We start from the raw sequence: 24,387 nt of genomic DNA, 5'->3' as shown, positions 1-24,387 counted from the left end.
TTTAAGGGAAATAAGTGTTTCGGGGGCAAACGTTCAAAAGAACGTATCACGGCTGTTTTGTGCACCAATTCCACAGGGACGGACAAACTGAAGCCTCTCATAATTGGGAAATTTGGGAAGCCAAGGTGCTTCAAGGGGGTGAACATCTGCCCTGTGAATACAGGCACAATTCTAAGGCATGGATGACATCTGTGCTATTCAAAGAGTGGTTGTTGGACTTGGAACGTCGGATGAAGGCCGAAAAGAGGAGAATTCTTCTATTATTGGACAATTGCTCTTCTCATAATTGTGTGCCTCGCCATTTGGAGCATGTAAAAGTTTTATTTTTGCCTCCAAATACAACTTCAATTCTGCAGCCGCCAGATCAGGATATAATTCATGCAGTAAAGCGGCATTACCGAGCTCGTGTAGTCCGTCGAATGCTGTGCAATGTTGCCACGAATAGAGCCATTAACATCAATATATTGAAAGCAATGCAGATGTTTAATGCTGCATGGAAATCCCTGAATGCAGACATCATCACAAACTGCTTTAGAAAAGCTGGAGTGGTTTTTACAGAAGACATCGCAGAAAGTGAAGTGTTCGATGATGTAGAAACCGAGGAGAATTGGAAGCGTTTGTGTACAACATTGGATGTGCCATCTACGGTAAGTCTTACCGATTACATCAATGTAGATAGTGATGTAATAGTCCACAAAGAAATCACAAATGAGGAAATTGTGGAGGACATTATGAATGATAGAGATCCATGCGATGAGGAGGAAGAGGAAGACAACCCCCAAAATGATTGTGATCGATAGAGCTTGACCCTTCAGCAGGCAACGAACATGGCACGTAGCCTTCAAGATTTTCTCGTGTCACGAAGTGATGTGCCAGAATCTGTTTTAAATTCATGTGCAGTGGTTGGTGACTATTTGGAACGAGCTTTTGTGTCTGGATCTGTTCAGAAGAAAATCACAGACTTTTTCAAAAAATGATGTTCTGGAACAGTGTGTGTAGACTTGCTGGTACAATGTAAAAATAGATTTTCTGTAAACATCTGTCAGTACTGTGACTCTTATTATTATAATGATATTTTGAAGTTATATAGATCCTGCAGCTGATATAACAGGGCAGATGACCTCGTAGTTCTGGCCCTAAAAACAACAATAACTAACGGATATAATACTAGGTGAGTTCTTACGAAGACTTATTTCAGTATAACAAATTAATTTCAGAGGTCCCCAAAATTTTGTTATACTGGTATTTTACTGTGTTCTAGGGTATTCTTACTTCGATAAATTGCTAATCCTAGCTTTCTTTAACTAAATTTAATAACTTCATAACTGTCTTCTTTCTGTTTACTGCTATGACAATTATATTACTGTTTCTCTCTCCTTTTTTTTTAAGGACATGTTTCACTTGAAAGTTGAGTGTCATTAAAAGAGCCACTGTGGGTGTGATGGTTGAGTGGCTTTTTCTATATCTTCTCATGAAGGTGGCTGTGGTTAAGATTCCAGTCAATGCTTGTGAGATTTTTGAAACTAAAATATCCTTTTGGTTCAGATTCTGATTTGATTAGGGTCACCATATCAACAGTGATGTAACAGTTCAGACATGCTCGAAACCTACCACCATGCTCAGGTTGATATCAGCTGTTTACCCTGTGTGGGTATCTTCTGTCTGTCGTGGTACTTCAGATGTTCTTTACTGAGGGCCTGGGTTAGCTGTGTCAGCCTTCTCACTTTCATCTATCCCTTCTTCAGCTTGGCCAGTTCTTCTGACCCTGATGGCAAAGAGACCTTTAAAGCTGAAGAATTTCATTACCATATTTCTAAATTTTATTGGCAGACATCTTGTAGTCTGTGTGCTTTTTCTGTTTTGAACAAACGGAAGGTTGAATTAGACAGTCTGACAAATTAACTGGCTGTTGTGTAATTTTCAGAAAACTACCACAAAGCATCAGAGATCTTGTCTAAACTGGAGGAGAGCTTCCCTAACATGCTGCAGATAGCGTATCGTCGTATCAACCTGGAGAGGCGGTGGGACGACCACGAGAAAGTGTGTTCTCTGTACGAACATTACATAAACATCTCCAAGAATAAAGTTATAGCTAACAACATGGCTATTAAATATGCCAGGTTCTGTTGGAAGGTAAAAATACTCTTCTCTTTGTTTATTCAAGAAGTATATGTTCCTAATGTTGTCTGTAGTCAAATTAAATATTTTGTGACTTTGTTACAAAAAATGAATTGAAAGAAGCCATTGCTTATAATATGTACATGTGAATAATCTGCACCATCGAATCATCTATGCACTCTAATTTTAGGAAAGGAAATTGTAAAAAAATATATATATTAGCTTTGTGTTTAATTTACAAGAAATAAATCCTGCATAAGATATGAATTGTTTTAGGGCAACGTGCCTGTAATCTTCAGGCACTGTTGCAGCAGCAAGGGGGTTTTACAATTTAAAAAAAATAGAAATCTTTTAGCTGCCACCTTGTCACAGGCTATCTGTATTGCCACTTCCCATTCACATGATTGCGCTGCCTATTTTTGATGCCTGGATGCTTTGCTTTTTTTGCTGTGAAATCCCTGATGATTATGGTTTGTTTCTTGAAGTCCAGTTTTACTTTTTTTTAAAGTTATGAATACAATCAGTGATGTCATACATCCTGCTGAGCAATTTCTGATATCTGTGTATACAATAACGTGTAGCTTTTCTTTAGCCATGCAGGAGCGAAAACAGGAACCTCGAAGTACTTGTAGCCATTCTAAAGTGATTCGTACCTTTCTTTAATATAAATAACTGACACCATGTGCAATGCTGAAGTAGAATGGTATTCAGGTATTACAAGGTCAGTGACAGCCTCATTCTGAAAAATGCATGCACCTACATTTTCTGGTGCCAACTTTTGAGAAAATAGGTGCAGGGTTTTTGCAGTTTGTGAGGTTGCAGTCTTTTATGGATTTTTTTTTTCTTCCCTCTCTCCATCAACACCATAAACATAAGCAGAATGTGAACTCAAGTTGTTTAATCCTTAAGAAAAGAACAATTGTACTGTAAACATAGACTGGGAAGGGTAGATGAGTTATTTACCTTGGCAAAGATTTATGTTTTAGAGAGAACAGGAAGCTAGAAGGTACAATAGACTAGCAGTTATCTGTGATGATTGTGAGGGGTGTGTTAGATGAAAAACAAACCAACCACAAGTGAGGTGAAATTGACATTGACTTGATAATTTGTTAAATGTAGCTAAATGACTTTATTGTACAGTATGGTGGTTTAAATCTCTTTTTTCACCCAGGTGACGCGTTTCTGTGTTCTCCCCAGAAATGTTCATCAGCAGGCTGGCAGGAATGATTAGCTGGGTGGGGAATACAACTTAAAAGTTGATTATATTTAAATTTCATTTTAGTCCCTTCAGGGCATATTATGTCAGATTGAACTATTTATTGTTATTACCACGAACATGACATAATAGAGTATTTTGAACGACTATAGTGTTCTACTGCTCGTTCATAATCATGTAAGTCTGGGGCTTACCACTTGGTTGCTGTGGAGAGCCATACGGGTTTGTGACGTCAGGTGGAATTAAGTGCTCACATGCGATTCTACGCTAATCCAAACACTTAAAAACAGAGGACCTTCCTTTCTCCTCTTTGTTAGTGATCATTCGTCAATATGGACCATAATGAAATTTACTTATGGAGCCAGACACCGCTTGCGCGCGACACTATGAGATAAACTCTGATGTAATGCAATTATGCTCACAATAATGAAGATTTGAATAAACAGTTTTAAACAGTTTCATAGTATTTATGTTTTAACCCTACACTGCATGAATTTATTTACACCCACAACTCTGACGTAAAAATATTATTAGAGGGAGATTAGATATGTAACATCACACTGACAACATATTTTTGATGCATTTTATCATACTGGTGGGCAAAAAGGGAAAAATTCAGGAATGTGCAAAAACGCTACATCATGCATTGAAGGCTACTAATGTACAAATGTAACCCAGTATAGTATATGAGCAGAATTATTGTTTATTACTTATAATAACATATAAAACTAATAAAATTATTTTTAAACAATTAAAAGAATTTATTACATTGAAGGAATTGGAAAATAATAGCTTGCTCAAATGGATAGGTCATATCCGCAGTTCAACTGATGTGATAGCCTTTGAAACAATCTGCATTCTTTTTCAAACACAGTGCTGCTCGGTCATGGCCATCCATCAACGGCTGCTAATTTCAGATGACCACCAGCCATAAAACAGATTGCATGGTTGCTGGGTAACATTGATTGGCCATCCATCCATACTTCACATCACAGCCTGCACGGTTGCGAGGTAACATTGTCTGGCCATCCATCCATAATTTACATCACAGCCTGCACGGTTGCTAGGTAACAATGTCTGGCCATGCATCCACACCTTACATCACAGACTGCACGATTACTAGGTGACATTGTCTGGCCATCCATCCATACCTTACATCACACCCTGCAGAGTTGCTATGGTTACACTTTTGTCAGGCTACCTTCCGTAACGCATATTTTCAGATGATTCCCAGATATAAGACATTTATGTCAAAAGGAATTACGAATATACAGTGAAACTCGGTTAAGAAGTTCCCGCATAAGAAGTTTTCCCGCCTAAGAAGTGTGATATTCTTGGTCCCTTGATCAGTTGCATTAAGATATATGTATATTTTTCCCGTTTAAAGTGTTATGTTGTAAATATATTTCCCGCTTAAACAGTTCAGATTTTAGAGCCCCTTGAGATAGAAAACGTCCGCCCAAAGCAGCTCATGGTTAGAACCCTCCAGTCTCCACGCAAGTTGCACCCTGTGTTAGAACGTTCGCGCGCTTGCAGTGTGTGTGTGGTGTCAAGGAACATGTGCGGGCCTGCCAAGTCCATATGACGTCACGCTATGACAACACGGACAGCAGATGCTCACTCTCACCTTGTGAAATCGAATCGAACCCATCAGTCAAAATTCCCACTCCACCGTTCCATCTAGCGGAATAGAATCGAACGGGATTCTACGTGAGAAACATAAAGTACGCAATGGATGATTTGATAAAACTTTAATGCAGTAATTTGCGGGCCGCGACAGGGTGAAGTCATTAATCGAGGTGGCCTAAACATTAATTAAAAACCGTAAAGTGCATTTGTCCACAACATTACTGTTAACCTACCACAAAACTGAATATTCTAACCTGTTTGATTTTTCATTCCCTTGCTTATTTCCTTCCAGGCATTTTGTCTTACGTTGTTGCAATAATACTTATCGGCCTTGCCGTAGAGGAAATTACGTTTTTGAACTAAATTGATAAGATTTTCCGTGTCCGTTATTAGTGAGGTGAATAAAAACAACTTCCCGACTCTATGCAGGAAACAGCCGATTTGGCAGCAGCCAGCTGATACACAAGCCACCAAACAGCCGGCCGAAAGATCCTGATCGTTTACGAAGTTGAACGAATGTTGATAGCCAACTGGGTGTTGGTGGGAGGCACACAGAGGCATTGCAATACCACGTGTTGGCATAAAATTGAAAGTTATTTTTAATTTTACCTTTATACGAGCTAAACATTGTATTATCATGTCACATGTAATTATTACACCGCATTATTAGAACGTAGCACAAGGATGAGGAGATATGAAATAAAATTCTCGTGGGAAAGAAACTTTACGTTTAGATGTGCTAGCATTGCTACTGTGCCTTTATCACTCCCACGTAATACTCCAGATACATTTCCATGCACTCATTTCTGCAACTTCGAACCTGTGTTTCTTTTCTTCATTACCTATAGCATGAAGAGGATTGAAGCGGGAAAATAAACTCAATACTGGCTTGGCCATGCGGTACTTGTGAAACAGCCAGAAACTACGCCCGTTGCCGTGACAGCCAGTAGGAATTCAGGGGCGATTTAGGCCTAGGTTCTAAGAATCTCTAAGAATAAGTTGCTAGATTTCCCATTTGCTGCCGTTATCCTTGAAGCAGGTGTCAGGGGTGTGAGGAAGATAGAAAGCACACGCTAACAAGCTGTATTACACGTCTTGTGTTTGCGTCTTGTAAGCCTAAGCTACGGATTGCCAAGCATAGTGTAGTGTCGTAATTAGTATGAATAGGAGTCGGTGAAGTTAGTTGTACTTGTAATATCAACGTACAAGCTTTTTAAGTGAAAATGAGCGGAACTCAGAAGAAAGAGGTCAAGCGAAAGGCACTACCAATAAAAGACAAAGTGGAGATTATAAGGAAAGTGGAGTCATCTACACTTTCCCGTGTTGCTTTGGCAAAGGAGCTGGGGATGCCGCCGTCTACTTTGAACGGTATTACAGCAAAGAAAGAAGAGATCTCTGCTTCCCTCTGCTTCTGCAGGGAATACTTCAGCAAATTGTAAGGAAGTTAAATCTGAAAAGTACGATGAAATACAACAAGCTCTGCTAATATGGTTTAAAGTGCAGCGAAGTTTAAACATATCTTTCAGTGGGAATATTGTGCAGGAGAAAGCCGCATGCAAATTAAGGGTACCTTTTACCGCGTCGAACGGGTGGCTGGACCGCTTTAAAAATCGAGCCAGCATCGTTTACAAAACAATTTGTTGCGAAGCAGAGAGTGTAAGTGCGGAGGAAAGGGAATTGTGGAAGGACATGGTTCTGCCTGCTAAAATAATCAAACCTTGCAACGTTTTTATATAACTTAATATGTTCCCTTCTCTTATCAAATATATTTATAATACGGTATGTTCAATTATTTTACTTTATCTCTAAAAATATTGTCATCAAAATTTTTTATTGTGGCTTTCTGTTAGCAGCTCTTATATATCGGCCTATTTCGGTATTTTTCACAAACAAGAAAATCTGTTGGCTGTGTGTTTCACATGTATATCAAAGTACAGAATAAGTTTTTGGGCATCACCCCTTTTAAGAAGTTTCCTGCTTAAGAAGTTTTTTTTTTTTTTTTTTGCAGTCCCTTGAAAAACTTCTTAACAGAGTTTCACTGTATTTGATAAAGGTAAACAAATCAATGTTGAGAAAACGCAATATAAATTACAGTAAATATTATTATTATTATTATTATTATTATTATTATTATTATTATTATGACTTGCAGCATTAATGAAATAATCATCAATAGAACACTATCAATAAGTACTTCAAGTCATTGCTGCCTGTAACCTTCAAACATGCATCTGACAATAAATGCCTTAGCTGCATGATGTAGGAAAAAAGGTTCACTCATATTTCATGACTTTTTAGTAACAAATATTATAAATTAAACATTATTAGACATTTATGCTAAAAGATAAGGATATTGTGGATAGTGCAGTATTTTTGTTAAACTTCAATCGTCAACGAATCACCTAGAATTATATTTCAATGCTACTCATGCATATACAGCCGCCATGACACATGTCCAACTGCCACAGGCTAAGATAATATAGCACATAGATGGAGAAAATCATTGCCCTTAGCCTCCTGTAGCATAATTTCTGGAAGTACAGATTTCAAAGATATTGTGTACATAGCTAGGTTTGCCATCTTTTAGCATATTACTGGACTAAAAGAAGAAGAATATTATGTAGCGAAAACGCTACACTATGCAGTGTAGGGTTAATTTACTGGCCGATTTGGCCGTGCGGTTAGGGGTGCACAGCTGTGAGCTTGCATCCGGGAGATAGGGGTCGAACCCCACTGTCGGCAGCCCTGAAGGTGGTTTTCCATGGTTTCCCATTTTCACACCAGGCAAATGCTGGGGCTGTACCTAAATTAACCCTCAAACTGTGTCGTGACAATATGAGTACATAAACTGTGTCGCGGTGTGCCACTAATGGCACCACCTATATTCTAGCACATAACTCTGGTATTTCGATTTTGTTTGACACAGTATTTATTATGAAACATTATCTAACATCAATAGACAAATCTATATAGAAAATATCTCTGAAATGAGTATACACATTGAAAAAAAAAAAAAAAAAAGGAAGTTCCAAGTCACTGCAATCCACACGTACTTTTATATACAAATATAAATGTAACCAACTTTTATTAGTGTTAAAGATTGTAATGCAGTATTAAGATTGTATTTTTTCATATACCTAAGACGTGTAATAATAGATAATAATTAGAATTACACACATAAGTCCTCCACCACAAATTTTCACAACACCTGAACTTTCACTTTCAATCGTCACCTCTGCATTCCCGGCAGACTACAGATCGGCATGTCTGGCACACTGGTCGGTCACAAACTTCACAGTATTGATTAGATTTATGCCCTTGGGATCTAAGGCATATCGCACACCTCTTCCTCTTTGAAGGTCCTTCGCTGTCTCGTGTAGTGCCCTTTGGAAGTGGCTTCTTCAAAATACGAGATACGATCAGCCTAAGCTCCCTAGATAGGCGAGTATTCACAAGCCTTTCATTGAGATAAGGCTCAGTCAGTTAATTTGCCACAAGGTTTAAGAATTCGAAACGAGTAATGACCTTATTGTCTTTGAATGATGATTGGAGTACGTGAACATTGACTGCTATTATATTGAGAATCGTGAGTTTTCTTCCGTATTATGCGAAATATCTTCGTCATGAGAATCATATTCCTGCTCAGAAACAGAATCGTGTTCTGAATTGAAGTCAACATCTTGGTCATCACGATCACTTTCAACACTTCCGTCATCATCCTCATTCATCACAATGTCTAGCTCCTCTTCAATTATATTTGAAAAATTAGGATGTGAAACCGAAATACCACTCTCCTGAAGCGATGCCATTGCATCAGCATAGCAACTGCTTCCTTCACAGAGTTACAAACGGCACTAGGAAGAGTCAGCGCGCACACAGCCTTCAGAACGCGAACTGTGTCGTGGTGCCACAAATGTCACCACTTCTGCTCCGCTTGCTACTAACAAAGAAAGGAAACTGAGCAGGTGCCTGCCGGTCTGGCTATGAAACGAAGGCAAGTATGCAGAAAGATACATAGAAGGGGAAAATTCTAGGATAAAACAGTCCACTGTAATAAAAGTAAGTTTGAGAAGCGGTGCCATAAACGACACCACGACGCAGTTTAAGGGTTAAGGCCACACGCGCTTCCTTCCCACTCTTGGGCCATTCTTATCCCATCGTCACCATAAGACCTGTCTGTTTTGGTGCGATGTGAATCATATTCTAAAATTTTCTTCGTTTTAATTTGGAACGTGTATTAACTAAAAAATGTATGAATATAATGTAACTAGGACATATGTAGGTTATGTTAGTTGGGTGGTCTGTAAAAACGGCAGGGCGGTGCACCCATTGAAAAGGTCCTAGAGAGAACACTGCATTTAATTTGCTTTCAGTCCTCTTTCAAAGAAAAAAGTCCTGTTTGGCACATATTACTCTAGATGCTTGTGTGCCTTCTGCCTTGTTTTCGATGAAACCATTCCAACATGGCTTTAGCCAGTTCTGCATAGGTAGACATTTCATTGTTTTGTGCTTTGACAAACCCCCAGATCTGTCACAAAACTTATTTTGTCTTTGTTTTTCTGGGCATTCTGGATCATTGTTTCACCCATGCTGCAAGTCAAAGACGGGTACTGTGTAGGAATGCCTTCTTCAAGTTAACACAATATGCAAATATTTCAGCTTTAACAGAAACTAATGAGTTAATGTGTATGTAGGCACTTCCTTATTAAACTGAACTCCGAACTTGGTCAAGACTGTTGCTTTGTCCATCAAATGTTAGCGAATCACTGCTGTGATGTACAGTTCATTGTAGTAAATTTTAGTGCTTGGAACTTGTCTTGATTTTTTTTTTTTTTCTTCAATTTTACAATTTTCTAGACCACCATGGTTTATCGGCAAGGTGGATAATCCGCCTGCGGATAAGAGTCCACTGTATACAAAGTGTTAAGCACAGTGGTGAGTCAGTGTGGACAAAGGGGAGAACAAAAAAGAAGAGTCAAGGACAAATGCAGGGTTTTATTTTATATTTGTGCAACAGCCCTATTTAAACCACGACAAATTGCTGCATTGATGGTCGTTAACTGGCGTATCAACACGCTCCTTGGAGTCTAATAGCAGTCATAGAGAGCTATTTCTGGTGAAACTAAGGGACTAAGAACTTACATGGCATTAAAGATGCTCAAAGTGTTGTCCATCAGCTTGCAAACATGATTGGCACATCCTAAACAGATTTCTAGATTCTCAGCATGTGAGGTGTTCAGTATTACTTGCCCAAATGTTATATAATTCCTCCCGTGTGTGAGGGTTGTTGGCATACACTGCTTATTTCAATATCACGAAAGATTTAAATTGGGAGATCTTGTAGACATCAGAGATTTTGAGGAACTCTCCTTCAAGAACTTTGCTTAGAAGGGTTATAGGGAGGTACATTCAGGGAAATAGGGTGGCCTAGGGAGCGCTGATAAAGGAACAGGGAACTGGAAATAAAGTAGGGATGACATAAAAATGTTAGTGCTGAACTGTAGAAGTATTGTAAAGAAAGGAATAGAATTAAGTAATTTAATAGATATATACTTACCAGATATTGTAATAAGAGCTGAATCATGGCTGAGAAATGATATAATGGATGCAGAAATTTTCTCACGGAACTGGAGTGTTCAAATATAAAGTATGGTACAAGTGTTATTTTTAATATCCACCTATTCAATACACGAGATCTAGTAAATTAAGAATTAAATCTTATCATAAAAAGTTACAAGGGACATGTTTCGCCCATATTGTATCGTAAAGATAGGATAGGAATGGTAGGAGGGGGGAGTATTCATTCTGGTGAAAGAAGAATTTGTAAGCTATGAAAAAGTTAGAGATGTCAAATGTGAAATTGTAGGTGTAAGGCTTCATCTCCAAAGATAATAGGCAACTTGATGTCTTTGGAGTGCACAGACTGGGAAAGGGTAGTGCAGATGCTGATTCAGAATTCTTTGATAAAATAATCAGCTATGTAGGAAACGATGAGGAAAGGAACGTGATTGTAGCGGGTGATCTCAATTTACCAAATGTTGATTGGGAAGGTAATGCGAACGACAGGAAGTGTGACAAACAAATGGCAAATACGTTATGGGAAGGGCATCTGATTCAGAAAGTGATGGAACCAACTAGAGGGAAGAATATTCTAGATGTGGTGCTGGTAAAACCAGATGAGCTCTATAGTGAAACCGAAGTAATAGATAGTATTAGTGATCATAAAGCTGTTTTTGTGGTAGTTAAAAGTAAATGTGAAAGTAAGGAAGATATTAAAAGTAAGACTATTAGACAGTACCGTATGGGTGATAAAACAGGCATGAGGGAGTTTTTTAAAAGTAAATATGATCAGTGGAAAATGGTAAATAAAAATGTAAACAGACTCTGGGATGGGTTTAAAGCTATTGTTGAGGAATGTGAAAATAGGTTTGTACCTTTAAAGGTGGTAAAGAATGGTAAAGGTCTGCTATATTATAACAGAGAAGTAAAGAGACTAAGGAGGAGGTTCAGGTTGGAAAGAAATAGAGTTAGAAATGGTTATGGAAGTAAGGAGAAATTGAAGGAACTTGCTAGGAGATTGAATCTAGCAAAGAAGTCAGCTAAGGATAACATGATGGCAAGCATAATTGGCTGTCATACAAATTTTAGTGAAAAATGCAAGGGTATGTATAGGTACTTTAAGGCAGAAACAGGTTCCAAGAAGGATATTCCAGGAATCATTAATGAACAAGGGGACTGTGTATGCGAGGATCTTCAAAATGCAGAAGTATTCAGTCAGCAGTATGTAAAGATTGTTGGTTACAAGGATAATGTCCAGATAGAGGAGGTGACTAATACTAAAGGAGTATTAAAATTTACCTATGACAACAATGATATTTACAGTAAGATACAAAAATTGAAAACTAGAAAAGCAGCTGGAATTGATAAGGTTTCAGGGGATATATTAAAGATAATGGGTTGGATTATAGTACCATATCTGAAGTACCGATCTGATAATTGTTTGCATGAAGGAGCTGTACCAAATGAATGGAGAGTTGCTATCGTAGCCCGTGTGTATAAAAGAAAGGGTGATAGACATAAAGCTGAAAATTACAGGCCAGTCAGTTTGACATGCATTGTATGTAAGCTTTGGGAAAGCATTCTTTCTGATCATGTTAGACATGTTTGTGAAATTAAAAACTGGTTTGATAGAAGGCAGTTTGGGTTTAGAAAAGGTTATTCCACTGAAGCTCAATTTGTAGGATTCCAGCAAGATAAAGCAGATATCATGGATTCAGGAGGCCAATTGGACTGTATTGGGATTGACCTATCTAAGACATTTGATAGGGTAGATCATGGGAGACTACTGGCAAAAATGAGTGCAATTGTACTTTACAAAATAGTGATTGAATGGGTGGCTATGTTTTTAGAAAATAGAACTCAGAAAATTAGAGTAGGCGAAGCTTTATCTGTCCCTGTAATAAGAGGGGAATTCCTCAAGGCAGTATTATTGGACTTTGTTTTCTTATATCAATGATATGTGTAAAGAAGTGGAATCAGAGTTAAGGCTTTTTTGCAGATGATGTAATTCTGTACACAGTAATAAATAAATTACAAGATTGTGAGCAACTGCAAAATGACCTCGATTGTGAGATGGACAGTAGGCAATGGTATGATGATAAACGGGGTTAAAATTCAGGTTGTGAGTTTCACAAATAGGAAAAGTCCTGTCAGTTTTAATTACTGTATTGATGGGGTGAAAGTTCCTTTTGGGGATCATTGTAAGTACCTAGGTCTTAATATGAGGAAAGATCTTCATTGGGATAATCACATAAATATGATTGTAAATAAAGGGTACGGATATCTCACATGGTTATAAGGGTATATAGGGGTTCCAGTAAGGATATAAAGGAGAGGGCATACAAGTCTCTGGTAATAGCCCAGCTAGAGTATGGTTCTAGTGTATGGGATGCTAACACGGTTACTTGATTCAAGAACTGGAAAAAATCCAAAGAAAAACAGCTTGATTTGTTCTGGGTGATTCCAGACTAAAGAGTAGCATTTCAAAAATGTTGCAAAGTTTGGGCTGGGAAGACTTGGGAGAAAGGAGATGAGATGCTCAACTAAGTCGTATGTTATTGATATAGATGTTGATTCGCATAGGGGACCTCAAATATTTGTCCCGAATGAGTAAATTTATAATATCAATATAAATGGTCCGTTATTGGAAATTATACATTTTCCAGCTGACTCATTCCTGGTTGCCAGCGTTTCACCCCAGTGTGCTAAGTTGGGCTCATCAGTTGGGAAATTGGCTCCAAGTAGCCTCCACGGCATGCACTAGCCATGTGTCTTGGTGGGTGTGCTATGTACCAACGTAGGGAACTGCCTACGTAAATTCTTAATGGCTGGCAACCAGGTATTACTTAATTGATAGCCGGTGTCCCTGTTGAAATTGTTAGGATTTCTACGTATTTCCACAGCTTCCGTATAATCCTGAACCTGTAGTGTCTAGTGTGGGTAAAAGCTCGAGCATCTTGGAATATGACATCATGACCCGACGATAGAGTGTGCTCAGATATTGCTGATTTGTCTGGTTGGTTGAGACGAATATTACGTTCATGTTCTTTGATACGGGTACCAATGGACCGGCGTGTCTGGCCGATGTGTACCTTACTGCAAGTACAGGGAATTTCGTATACCCCAGGATGTAAAAAGTGGGGACAATTCGTCCTTGGTTTTACTCAGACTGTGAGCAATTTTAGTGGCGGTGCCAAACACGAATTTTATATTGTGTTTGGGGAGGACCTTGGCAATTCGATCTGTGGTATTATGAATGTAAGGCAAGTGGGCAATTCCCTTCACTTCTTCCTTCTGTAGCTTTGCTTGGTCGTTTCTCTGGGATGCAGGGCTCTATGAATCTGCAAATCGCTGTAACCATTACCCTTGAACGCGACTTTGAGCTTGTCCATCTCCACCTGAATATGTGATGGCTCACAAATTCGTCTTGCCCTTTTGGCGAGTTACAAGTAACCAATCTCATTTTGTTCCGTATTGAAGATACAATAAGTAACATTCTTTCAAGAATAAAATTACTGTGTCCACCTATCCAATACAATTGTATTTTGTAGTGATTAAATCCTACATGAATTATAAACACTAGTTAGGAACATGTTTTGTCCTAGTTTTGGGCATCTTCAGCCTAATGCTAATCTTAAGATCGAGTTTTAAATCTATTAGACATTGGAACTTAATACTAAATACAATGGTTTAATGCTAAAATTTTGTTACAAAAGTAGTGCCTTAGTTTACAATATGTACATTAATTAAAAGCCAGAATTTGTGAACAAGGAAGCAACTAAATTATCTTATTTTACAATGACTAGAAAACGTCCAAAATGTAAAATTGGATTTCTCCTACTGTATGGATGAAAGTTTAATTGACTAGAGATTGATCACAACGTGAAATAGGGGCTTCTCCAACAGTATGGATGAACATTAGGTTGAAGGTTTTATAGTTGGTTCAAACAAAGGTGGTTATGGTTACCTGTCGTAAGTATATTGGTTACAACACTGGAACCGTGATATAAAGCCGATCATGTTGGGTTTGAATGTTCCTTTAGAAAGAAGCATGGTTGGACGGTAATATTTTTATAGGTTAAAACATGTATGTTGGAAACATATTGTTGATATCATTCATTAGTGCTCATCTGATAAAAATCTTCTTAGGAATATTGGGCCATTCTTGTCGATTAACGTTTCTGTTGGTGCATTGTTCAACCTGGGAGGAATTATGAGTTGTCTGTAACTGAATAAGAGAAAAAAAGGGAATTTAGAATGATGAATGTAGAGCCCAATATAATAATGGTAAAGTGAAAGTATTTACCCCATAAAAGCGGACGAACTTACTTGTTCTGTCAGATGTTAGCTGGAACCACATGTTCCGGTTGTGTCTGAATGACTAACCTTGTTACTTCTAGTGTAGTGTTGATGCGGTAACGGAGGGTTGGAGCGTAGAGGGGAAGGGGGAGGGAGTTTCAATTTGTGCGTCTGTGTTGTTGCCAGAGAGGCGTTATTTGAATTGGATTGGGCGGGCCCAGTATTAGGCGTGGTAATTCAAGCGCATGCGTGCTGTGATTTAAACATACTGGGGACTTTATTCTGATTTACGGCCTGGATTAACCTCGGGGTTGTCTCATATAATGGATTTTTGTTGTCAATGACGTTAAGATTATTATTTTTATTATAAGTTTGTTCTAAATAAATGTACAAGTTTTCCGTCTCGCTCAATAACTTCCTCTTACCTAGGCTTCTAACGATTGTCAAATCTTTCTCTATTGAGGTGAATTTATGGCCTGTTTCACTCATATGCTGGCTCATGGCCGAATACTTGTTGTGCTTGGAAGCATTGTAATGTTCCAGATACCTCATGTAAAAGCTCCTCCCTGTTTGACCAAAACACGTGAACCCACATTGTGTACATTTTAACCTTTGAACACCAGATCCTGAGTAAACATTATTATTATTGACCCCATTGTGGTTGCGGAATTTGTTCTGGTTATTATTTGCTGTCCTGAAGGCTATGTCGACGTGTTTTTTTTAAAAACATTAGTGATCTGATGGAGAGCTGGGTTGTTTAACGTATATGTGGCGTAGCTGTTTTTCTTTGATTTCTCTGGGACTAGGTTGGAAGATAGCCTCATTTTGATCTTATTAATTAACCGATTGATTATATTTATTTTAAAGCCATTGAACTGAGCTAACTGTCCTATGTAATTCAGTTCTATTTCCAAACTTTTTGGCGAAAGAGGAATTTTTAGTGCCCTGTATATTAGAGTATGATAGGCAGCTAGTTTTTGGGTCTTGGGATGCAAGGATGAATCTTTAATAATTATGGGTCAATGAGTAGGTTTCCTAAAAATTTGAAATTCAAAAGTGGTATTCAAACGTGTAACTGTTAAATCTAAAAAAGTTTAAAGAATTATTGACCTCAACTTCTTTCGTAAATTTGATGTTAGGATCTATTTTGTTTAGTGAAACTAATAAATCGTCACTGTCAGTAATGTCCTTATTGATAATCACGAACGTATCGTCAACAAATCTTAGCCACTAACAAATACCCTTTATTTCTGAAATAATTTTTGTATGTTCTATCGAATCATGTAAATATCTGCTAGAATGCCAGAAAGAGGGTCTCCCATAGCTAGGCCTTTCTGCTGATAATGTTTACCATTAAAGGAGAAGTGTTGGGCGGTGGGAAATAAAATGACTCCCTAAAGGGGCCAACGGCTTCGGGCGAATGAGCCCCTTTGGGTGGGGTGATGGTCCCCACAGTGGAGGAAATGCCACTGGTATCCATTATGCAGCGTCTGTTCTCCAGAGTAGGGGCGGCTGCACAAGGCGTTGTACTCCAGAGGAGCGGCCTCATTATCACCTCACTGGATCACATCTAGAGTTGTAATTCGGGACCTAGTCCAACACAGGTGACACCTTGACAGTCAACCATAGAAGGTCTTTTAACACATGGGTGACGGGCCCCGAGAAATCTCGTAGTACACTCGCCAGCGGTAGGTGACGGACCCCGAGAAATCTTGGTTTTATTCACGAGATTGTTTTCGGTCTTCCTGTGACATCTCTTGACCATATCTTGAACTATTTCGGACGTGCACGTCGAGTAGAATAAATTGTAGATGTATATCTGCCACTTTTCTTTTATTCACGGCCTCTTTTATTCTTTGATTTAGTTTCGAAACGTCGACTTTCTTTCTGCCAGTTCAGTCAATGACAAGATGGATCGTCCGCGGATGTTAGTTGACGACGTTATTTTAAAAGAATTATATGCCGATGAGTGTTCAAATGGAAATAGTCTAATGAATTAGTGGAAACTGAATGTGAGAGTGATAGTGGAAGTGATATTCAAGCCTCTGCAGGCCGTAATTTACCTAGTATACTTCTTTATTCAAGTGATTCTGAGGACGACAACGATGTAAACTTTTAATGATGTGTTAGGAATTGACGCTGAAGAAGGTTTTGTAAAGGCAGATCGACTACTACTAGGGGCATTGGAGAGTACCCATACCAACTTTAAAGATAAAATATTGACTGGTTTAATATGTAATGTACATTTTTATAATCAAGTGCACCCTGGTATGCTTCGTAGAAAACTGTCCGGTCCACAGGGTATGTGACAAGCTCAAGCATCCAGTCAGCAATGTGTTAAGGAATAGTCCACCGGCTGAACCAAGAGTTCAGAGAAGGCAGCATTCAGATACGATGGGCTGCCACCTAAAAGATACCGTGAAGTCGGCGGCACGGAAATACCCTAGTACCACATACACGAACGAGACAAAATCAAGAATCAAACCAAAGCAGATAACATACTTCTCTACACACAATGTAAACTCACTCATACAAACCGGTAAACTAAAAGTGATCACCGGCATAATGGACCAACACAAAATTCTTATCATGGGATTACAGGAAATTAGCAACACTGACCAGGATGCCTTGGAATCTCAAGGGTATAGACTTTATAAAGGTATACCCGGGAAGGCAGTGATGAAGAATGTCCCACAATTTGGAACAGGATTTTTGGTCAGCCTTAAAATAATAAACTCAGTTCAAGAATTCAAATCACAGTCTCTACAACTCTCAACGCTCACCTTAAAGGCATCTAATAAAATCTATACTATAATAAATGCCCATGCTCCCACTAATGATAAAAACTCCTCAAAAGACCATGAGGAAACAGAAGAATTTTGGGACCTATTGGACCAGACCATAGATAAAATCCCCAAACACCATGTAAAATTATTAATAGGCGACTTCAACGCTCAACTAGGCAGAGAAAGAAAATACCGTGACATCATCGGAAAATGGGCAGCACACAAGAAAACAAATAAAAATGGAGAGAGACTAGTCGACCTGTGTAGAAACCTTAATTTAATCTCAAAATCTACATGTTTTAAGAGGAAACCTCAAAAACTCAAAACATAGAAACACCCTGACTACACTAAAGGAGAATGGCAACTGGATCACATCTGCATGGACAAATACCACCACCAAGAGATCTATAACGTCAAAGTCCTCCGAGGAATAGACAGGTTCAGATCACTACATAGTTAACATTAAAATTAAACTCACTCCCTGGAGGAGACAACAAAAGCAAGCTCTTAAAACTGAAAGAAAAATAGATCCTACCCAGCTAATCAACAACAAAAATTACCAGAAAGCAACTGTAAAAATAAAAATCACAGATGAACTTGAAGACTTAGTACACAACCTTAAACAAATTGCAGAAGACCTATCTCCAATTAAACCACGTAAAAAACACTGATGGTGGAACAATGAATGTGATGAAACAGTGGAGAAAAGACATCAGGCATGGCTGTTACATCTGTCCCAAAAAACAGAAATATCCTATCAAAATCTAGTAAAACAGAGAAAAGAAACTACCCAAGTCTTAAGAAGAATGAAAAGACATCATAAGGACACACTGCAGTTAATTGAAGAACAAAATCAAGGGACTACTACATAACCTTCAGAAAGCAGCTCCAAAAATATGAACCCCCGACCCTACTGATGAAGGATGAAAATGGTAAGCTGGCTCATAACAATAAAGACAATGCAGAAATTCTGGCTAAATATTTCAATAAGCTTTTAAATTGTGAGGAACCTACAAAACTCCTTCATTTGGACACCAACACCCCGATAAAAACACCACCAGAGAATATCGATCCCCCCACTATAAAGGAAGTCTACCAAGCTCTGAATAAATTAAAAAACTGCAAAGCGCCAGGAGAAGATCAGACCTTTGCGGAAATCTGGAAATATGCAGGAACATAAGCAAAAGTTGCCCTCCATCAACAACTTGTCTCTTTCTGGATTAAAGAAGAACTACCAGAACACTGGACAACATCCCTCATTCACCCACTGCACAAAAAAGGAGATAAAACCGACCCTAATAACAGGGGAATCTCACTCCTAGACATAACATACAAAATATTTTCAATAATCATCCTTAATAGGATAAGTTTACAACTTGAGAAAGAACTAGGAGATTATCAAGGAGGTTTCAGACCCTGGAGGAACTGTACTGATCAGATCATGAGTCTTAAGTTGATAATGGACTATAATAGGAGAAGAAATAGAGATATGGTGATAACATTTGTAGATTTCAAGCAAGTGTATGACTGCATCCATAGAGAATCTCTGTTTAAAATTTTAAGACACCTTGAACTACACCCCAAATTAATAAACATGATAAAATTGACTCCCACCAACACCAAATCAAAAGTGAATTTTAGGGGTGAAACATTGGAGACCTTTAAAATTAAAACTGCACTACGGCAGGGAGATGGGCTCTCACCACTATTATTTAATTGTGCTCAAGAAATGGTAATGAGAGAATGGTTTAAGAAATGTCCCCCCAAAATAAAGATTGGCCGAAAAATCAAAACAAATTTCCTGGGTTTTGCTGACGATTTAGCATTACTAGCAGTGGACATAAAAGAAGCAAAAACCTAAATATCAGAATTTCAAAACATTGCAAATAAAATTGGCCTCAAAATATCATTTGAAAAAACAGAAATTATGCCCCAAAAACCAACACAACTAAAAGAAGTTACCATAAATGGTAATAAAATGAAAATAGTAACTCAATTTAAATATCTTGGAGAAGTAATAACACATAACCTAAATGAAAAAATCTCAATCCAAACAAGAACAAATAGATTAGCTAAAGCACAAAAATTAACATGGGATACCTACAAAAAGAAATGTCTATCAATAAATACAAAAATAAAACACTACAACACAGTTATAAAACCGGAAGCTACATATGCAGCAGAAACACTTTTTTACCTGAATAAACAATCAAAGACTGACATACTTCAGAAAATTGAAAGGAGGATTGGAAGAACTTGCATCAACAAAAAATACCTGAAAGATGGACAGTGGCGGTTAATACCTAACAAAGTCGTGTACAAAGAGCTAGAACCCATTACAGATACTATGTGTAAGAGGAGACTGGGATTCTTTGGACATATCATGAGGATGCAGGATTCGAGACTTCTGAAACAACTAGGACAACACAATCTCGTCTCAAAAAATACCACAACAGGATGTAAACGGATCAGAAAAGTAAGAGAGGATCTGAAAGAAATAGGCCTTACAACAGAAGACATCACAAATAAAATAAAATTGAATACAAACCTCCGCTTTACCCTTACACAAAACAAACCAACACCACGTATATTTTCAACTGAGGAAAGGGCACGAAGATCGGAGCTTCTGAAGAAGTACTGGGAGGACCCCAAAGCCCAAACAATCTCTTCAAAGAGACCTGAACGACGGACTGACTAAATTGATACTATGTGGTCATAAAAGAAGAAGAAGAAATGAGAAGTAATTATTGTTTATTCAATATCTTCAACTTCCATTTTACAAAGGCCGCTGTGTTTACTGATGTTGTCATGGATAATTTTAATGGTTTCTTTAGTGGGAATGCTTGGAAAGATGTTTGTGACATTGTAAGAACATAAAATATGGTTGGGTTGCAGTTCAAATTTCTTCAATATTTCACAAAAATTAATTGAATTTCTTAAGGAGGATTTATTGTTAAAAACAAAATGTTTTCTCAAAAACCTATGAATGAATTTCGGTACTTTATAGGTACGGCTTTAACGGAATTAATTTTCAACAGGAACTGACGATGACTCCAAGGGAGTTGAAACTGGTCTTCTTACAATTTAATGTATTTTACAATGTGTTAAATGGTGGAACATCCCTCAAACTCTATCTTATTAGTTAAACGTCAACACGGAAATGAAGATCATAACCTGCGGCACAAGAGCCTTGCTAGCGCGTTGATATATTCTCCTGGCGTTCGGTGTATTTAACATGTGCTTCAGCTTCACACAGTTGGGAATGATGTTATGGTTCCTGCATTTCTTTGTGCTTTTTACTGAGATAAGTACGGGCCGTTGGCAGGACAAGTTGGTTCAAAATAACTAGTGGGCTGAGACAGGGAAGTGTTCTATCACCAATCCTGTTTACAATAGTAATGGATGACATCATGAGAACAGCAAAAGCAGCATATGGAGGAAGAGAAATGAACATGATGTTATTTGCAGATGATATTGTGATTTGGGGAGAAGACGACAGGAAGGTTCAAGAATAGTTGAATGTGGTGAATGGGTAGATCGAAGAATGTGGATTGAAAATAAGTGTAGAAAAGAGTAAAACTCTTGTTGTGACTAGAGGGGAGAAAGAAGGGAAAGGTCAGATTAGACTTGCAGACAAGCCCCTGGAAGTAGTGGATACGTTTAAATACCTGGGGAGTGAATTAATGGAGAATGCTCGACTGGATGCTGAGATTAGTAAAAGGATTCAAGCTGGAAGTTGTTTCTATCATAGTGTAAGAAACATATTATGGGACAAAGATGTGCCAACGGAAGCAAAGGATACTATGTACAAGATGTATTACGTACCCATAACAACTTACGGAGCAGAAACTTGGAGAATGACAAAGAAGGCAGCCGAAATGAAGTTCTTGAGGAGTATGATACAGAAGAGTAGAAGAGACAAAATAAGGAATGAGAAAATCCGGGAAGAAATTGGAGTGGAAAAAATTAATGATAGAATAGAGAAGAGCCGACTAAGATGGTTTGGGCACATAAAGCGAATGAGCGACGAAAGAATGCCAAAAAAAAGGTGATGGAAATGCAAATCCAAGGAAGGAGAGAGGCCGTGGACGACCACGATTGAGATGGAAGGATACCATCCAACGCAGCATTATAGAAAGAAACCTGGACTGGGACACAGTGTTGGAGGAGGAGTGGTGGAAAGACCGAAGAAAGTGGAGAGGAACCATATTTGCCTCTACTCGGCTACAGCTGGATAAAGGGAAATTATGATGATGATGATGATGATGATGATGAAGAAGAAATACGGGCGGTGAAAGCATCAATGGCAACATCTAAATCATCTGATGGCCAGGCAGGCATCAATTTTTGGAAATGAGACAAAGTCTCTCATAGTGCATTGGCACTGCCGGTGACTCCAACTAACTTACGCAGTGGCCTCCACGATATGCACTAGCCATGCGTGTTGGTGGTGTGCTATTCACCAACTGATGAGCCCAACTTCGCACACTGAGGTGAAACGCTGGCAACCAGGAGAATTTCCAATAACGTACCATTTATATTGGTATTAAGTGGTTTGTTCTGGGCTGTCAGTGGAGAGATGGCGTGGAATGACATCAGTAGACGAATAAGTTCGAGTGGTGTCTTTAAAAGTAGGAAAGATCATAATATGAAGATAAAGTTGAATTCAATAGGACAAATTGGGGCAATTATTCGTTTATAGGAAGGGGAGTTAGGGATTGGAATAACTTACCAAGGGATATGTTCAATACATTTCCAACTTCTTTGCAATCATTTAAGAAAAGGCTGGGAAAGCCACCTGGGCGATTGCCCTAAATGCAGATCAGCAGTGATTTATTGATTTGATACCTGAAGTTTTTCTTATGTTAACAAAGTTTGTCTCAGACTTCACTTATTGTCAAGAATGAACCGGTTGGTGCCAATAGTCTTCACTATATTATGTTTCGTATTGGTATTTGGAAAATAGACTGCAGGAAATCCGCAAAATGAGTTGAAGCTGGCACATTTTGACAGACGAATGCATTTTATAGCACTCCGCAACGAAAACATGTTGTTCCAAAGTTAACATAATTTCTTAAGCAATGCTACTGAAAGACATTCATACAAAAACCACTTTGCTAATAAAAACAAATTACGGTCTGGTTAGAAACATATCCCCACACTGCCTTGGAAACTTATTGTTTTTCCTTTGCCATGATCAGGAAATGCAAAATAGGATGTAATTCTATTGAGACATTATTAATAAATACAGTAAAATGTCGCTGTAATGAGTGCTGGGATGATGAAATGTTCAGAATTGTGAATTTATTTTTATTCTCCTTCCCTTTTCCCTATTTAATGTGTGTTTGAAAACATTTCATTTTAATAAATTTCAAAGTTTCAGTATAACGAATTAAAATTTCACCTTTTTACTTATATTTAACTTATCGTCATCATTGTCCCTCTCCGGTTGCCCGGGGTGGTTAACAAGCCTCCTCCACTCCTTTCCGTCCTTCCACTTTTCCTGCCCCATTACTTCTGCCACATCCAGTCCAGCTTCTCTAAAGTCCTTCCATACCTGATCCATCCACCTTCTTCTCAGTCTTCCAACTGGCCTCTTTCCCTTAACTTCTCTTCCCAATTCCCTTCTTGCTACCCGTTCCTTTCCTATTCTTTTTACATATCCAAACCATCTCAGTCTTGCTTTCTGTATCTTTTGTACGAACAGTTCTATATTTAGCTCTTCTCTGATTTAAATATTTTGAATTCTCTCTCTCTCTCGTCTTTTTAACCAATGTTCTTAAAAATTTCATTTCTACTGCTTGGATCCTATCATCTTGTCTCTTATTAGTTACCAGGGTTTCTAGTCCTATGTTACAATTGGTATGAAATACTGTTTATATAATGTTCATTTAGTTCTCTTGGGTACTTTGTCATCACATAAAAGCTCTCTGACTTGATGATAAAATGTTGTACCTTCACTTTGTTATTAATTTCAGGATTGATTTCATTACTTCCATTAATAATGTTACCCAGATATGTAAACTGTTCTACATTCTCTAACTGTTCTCAGTCTATGTTCACTTGTCTTCTCTTTTTATCTTTTCCCCAGTACATGACTACAGTTTTCTTTTTACTAATTACCATTCCAAACTCCTTCAGATTTTCATTCCAAATGTCCATTCTCCTTTGTACTTCCTTTTCTCCCTTTCCCCAAATCACCGCATAATCTGCCAATACCAAAGCATTCACTTCATCACTACTGATTCTCTGTTTTACACGTTTTATGATTTCATCCATCAATATAATATACAATAATGGTGACTGTTCACTTCCTTGCTTGAGACTTTATTTTGTATAAAATGTTTCAGTCACCACTCCCCACTTGTACACTGCTTTTACTTACATGATACAACATTTTTATCTTGTTAATTCATGATTTTGATACATTCCTTTTCAATAGGCATTCCCATACACGTTTTCTCTTAACTGTATCATAAGTTTTTCCAAATCCAAAAGTACAAAGATGATTTCCTTGTTCCTTTCCAGATGTTTTTCCATTATTGTTCGCACTGTAAATAGTAAATCTATTGTTGATCTATTTGGTTTAAAGCCATATTGTTCTTCCTCTGTGTTTCCTCTTTTCTTCCTTGATACTCCTCTTTACTTGTAGTTTCAATCTTTTGTATTCCACATGTAACCTTTCTATCTTATTCTCATCCCTCTGATTTTTTTTTTTTTTGCTTTTCCTTATCAGTTTCTTTCTTCACCTTGTTCCTTTTATTTCTTTTTTTATTTGTA

The 24,387-nt window shown here is 38.0% G+C and overlaps 1 protein-coding gene across 3 annotated transcripts in view; it reads left to right on the top strand.

Moving 5' to 3' along the window:
• Positions 1–24,387, top strand: part of LOC136885579 (pre-mRNA-processing factor 39) — a 113,949-nt gene that overhangs the window by 54,219 nt on the left and 35,343 nt on the right. For all 3 annotated transcript variants that reach the window (XM_067158235.2, XM_067158236.2, XM_067158234.2), the window contains exon 13: positions 1,925–2,133. In XM_067158235.2, the coding sequence (XP_067014336.2) occupies positions 1,925–2,133 (209 nt within the window). The remainder of the gene's footprint in view (positions 1–1,924; positions 2,134–24,387) is intronic.

The sequence above is a fragment of the Anabrus simplex genome, chromosome 14 (genome assembly GCF_040414725.1).
Source record: "Anabrus simplex isolate iqAnaSimp1 chromosome 14, ASM4041472v1, whole genome shotgun sequence".
Taxonomy (NCBI): Eukaryota; Metazoa; Arthropoda; class Insecta; order Orthoptera; family Tettigoniidae; genus Anabrus; species Anabrus simplex.
The sequence above is the reverse complement of the archived record's forward strand: the minus strand, read 5'-3'. Positions and strand labels throughout refer to the sequence as shown.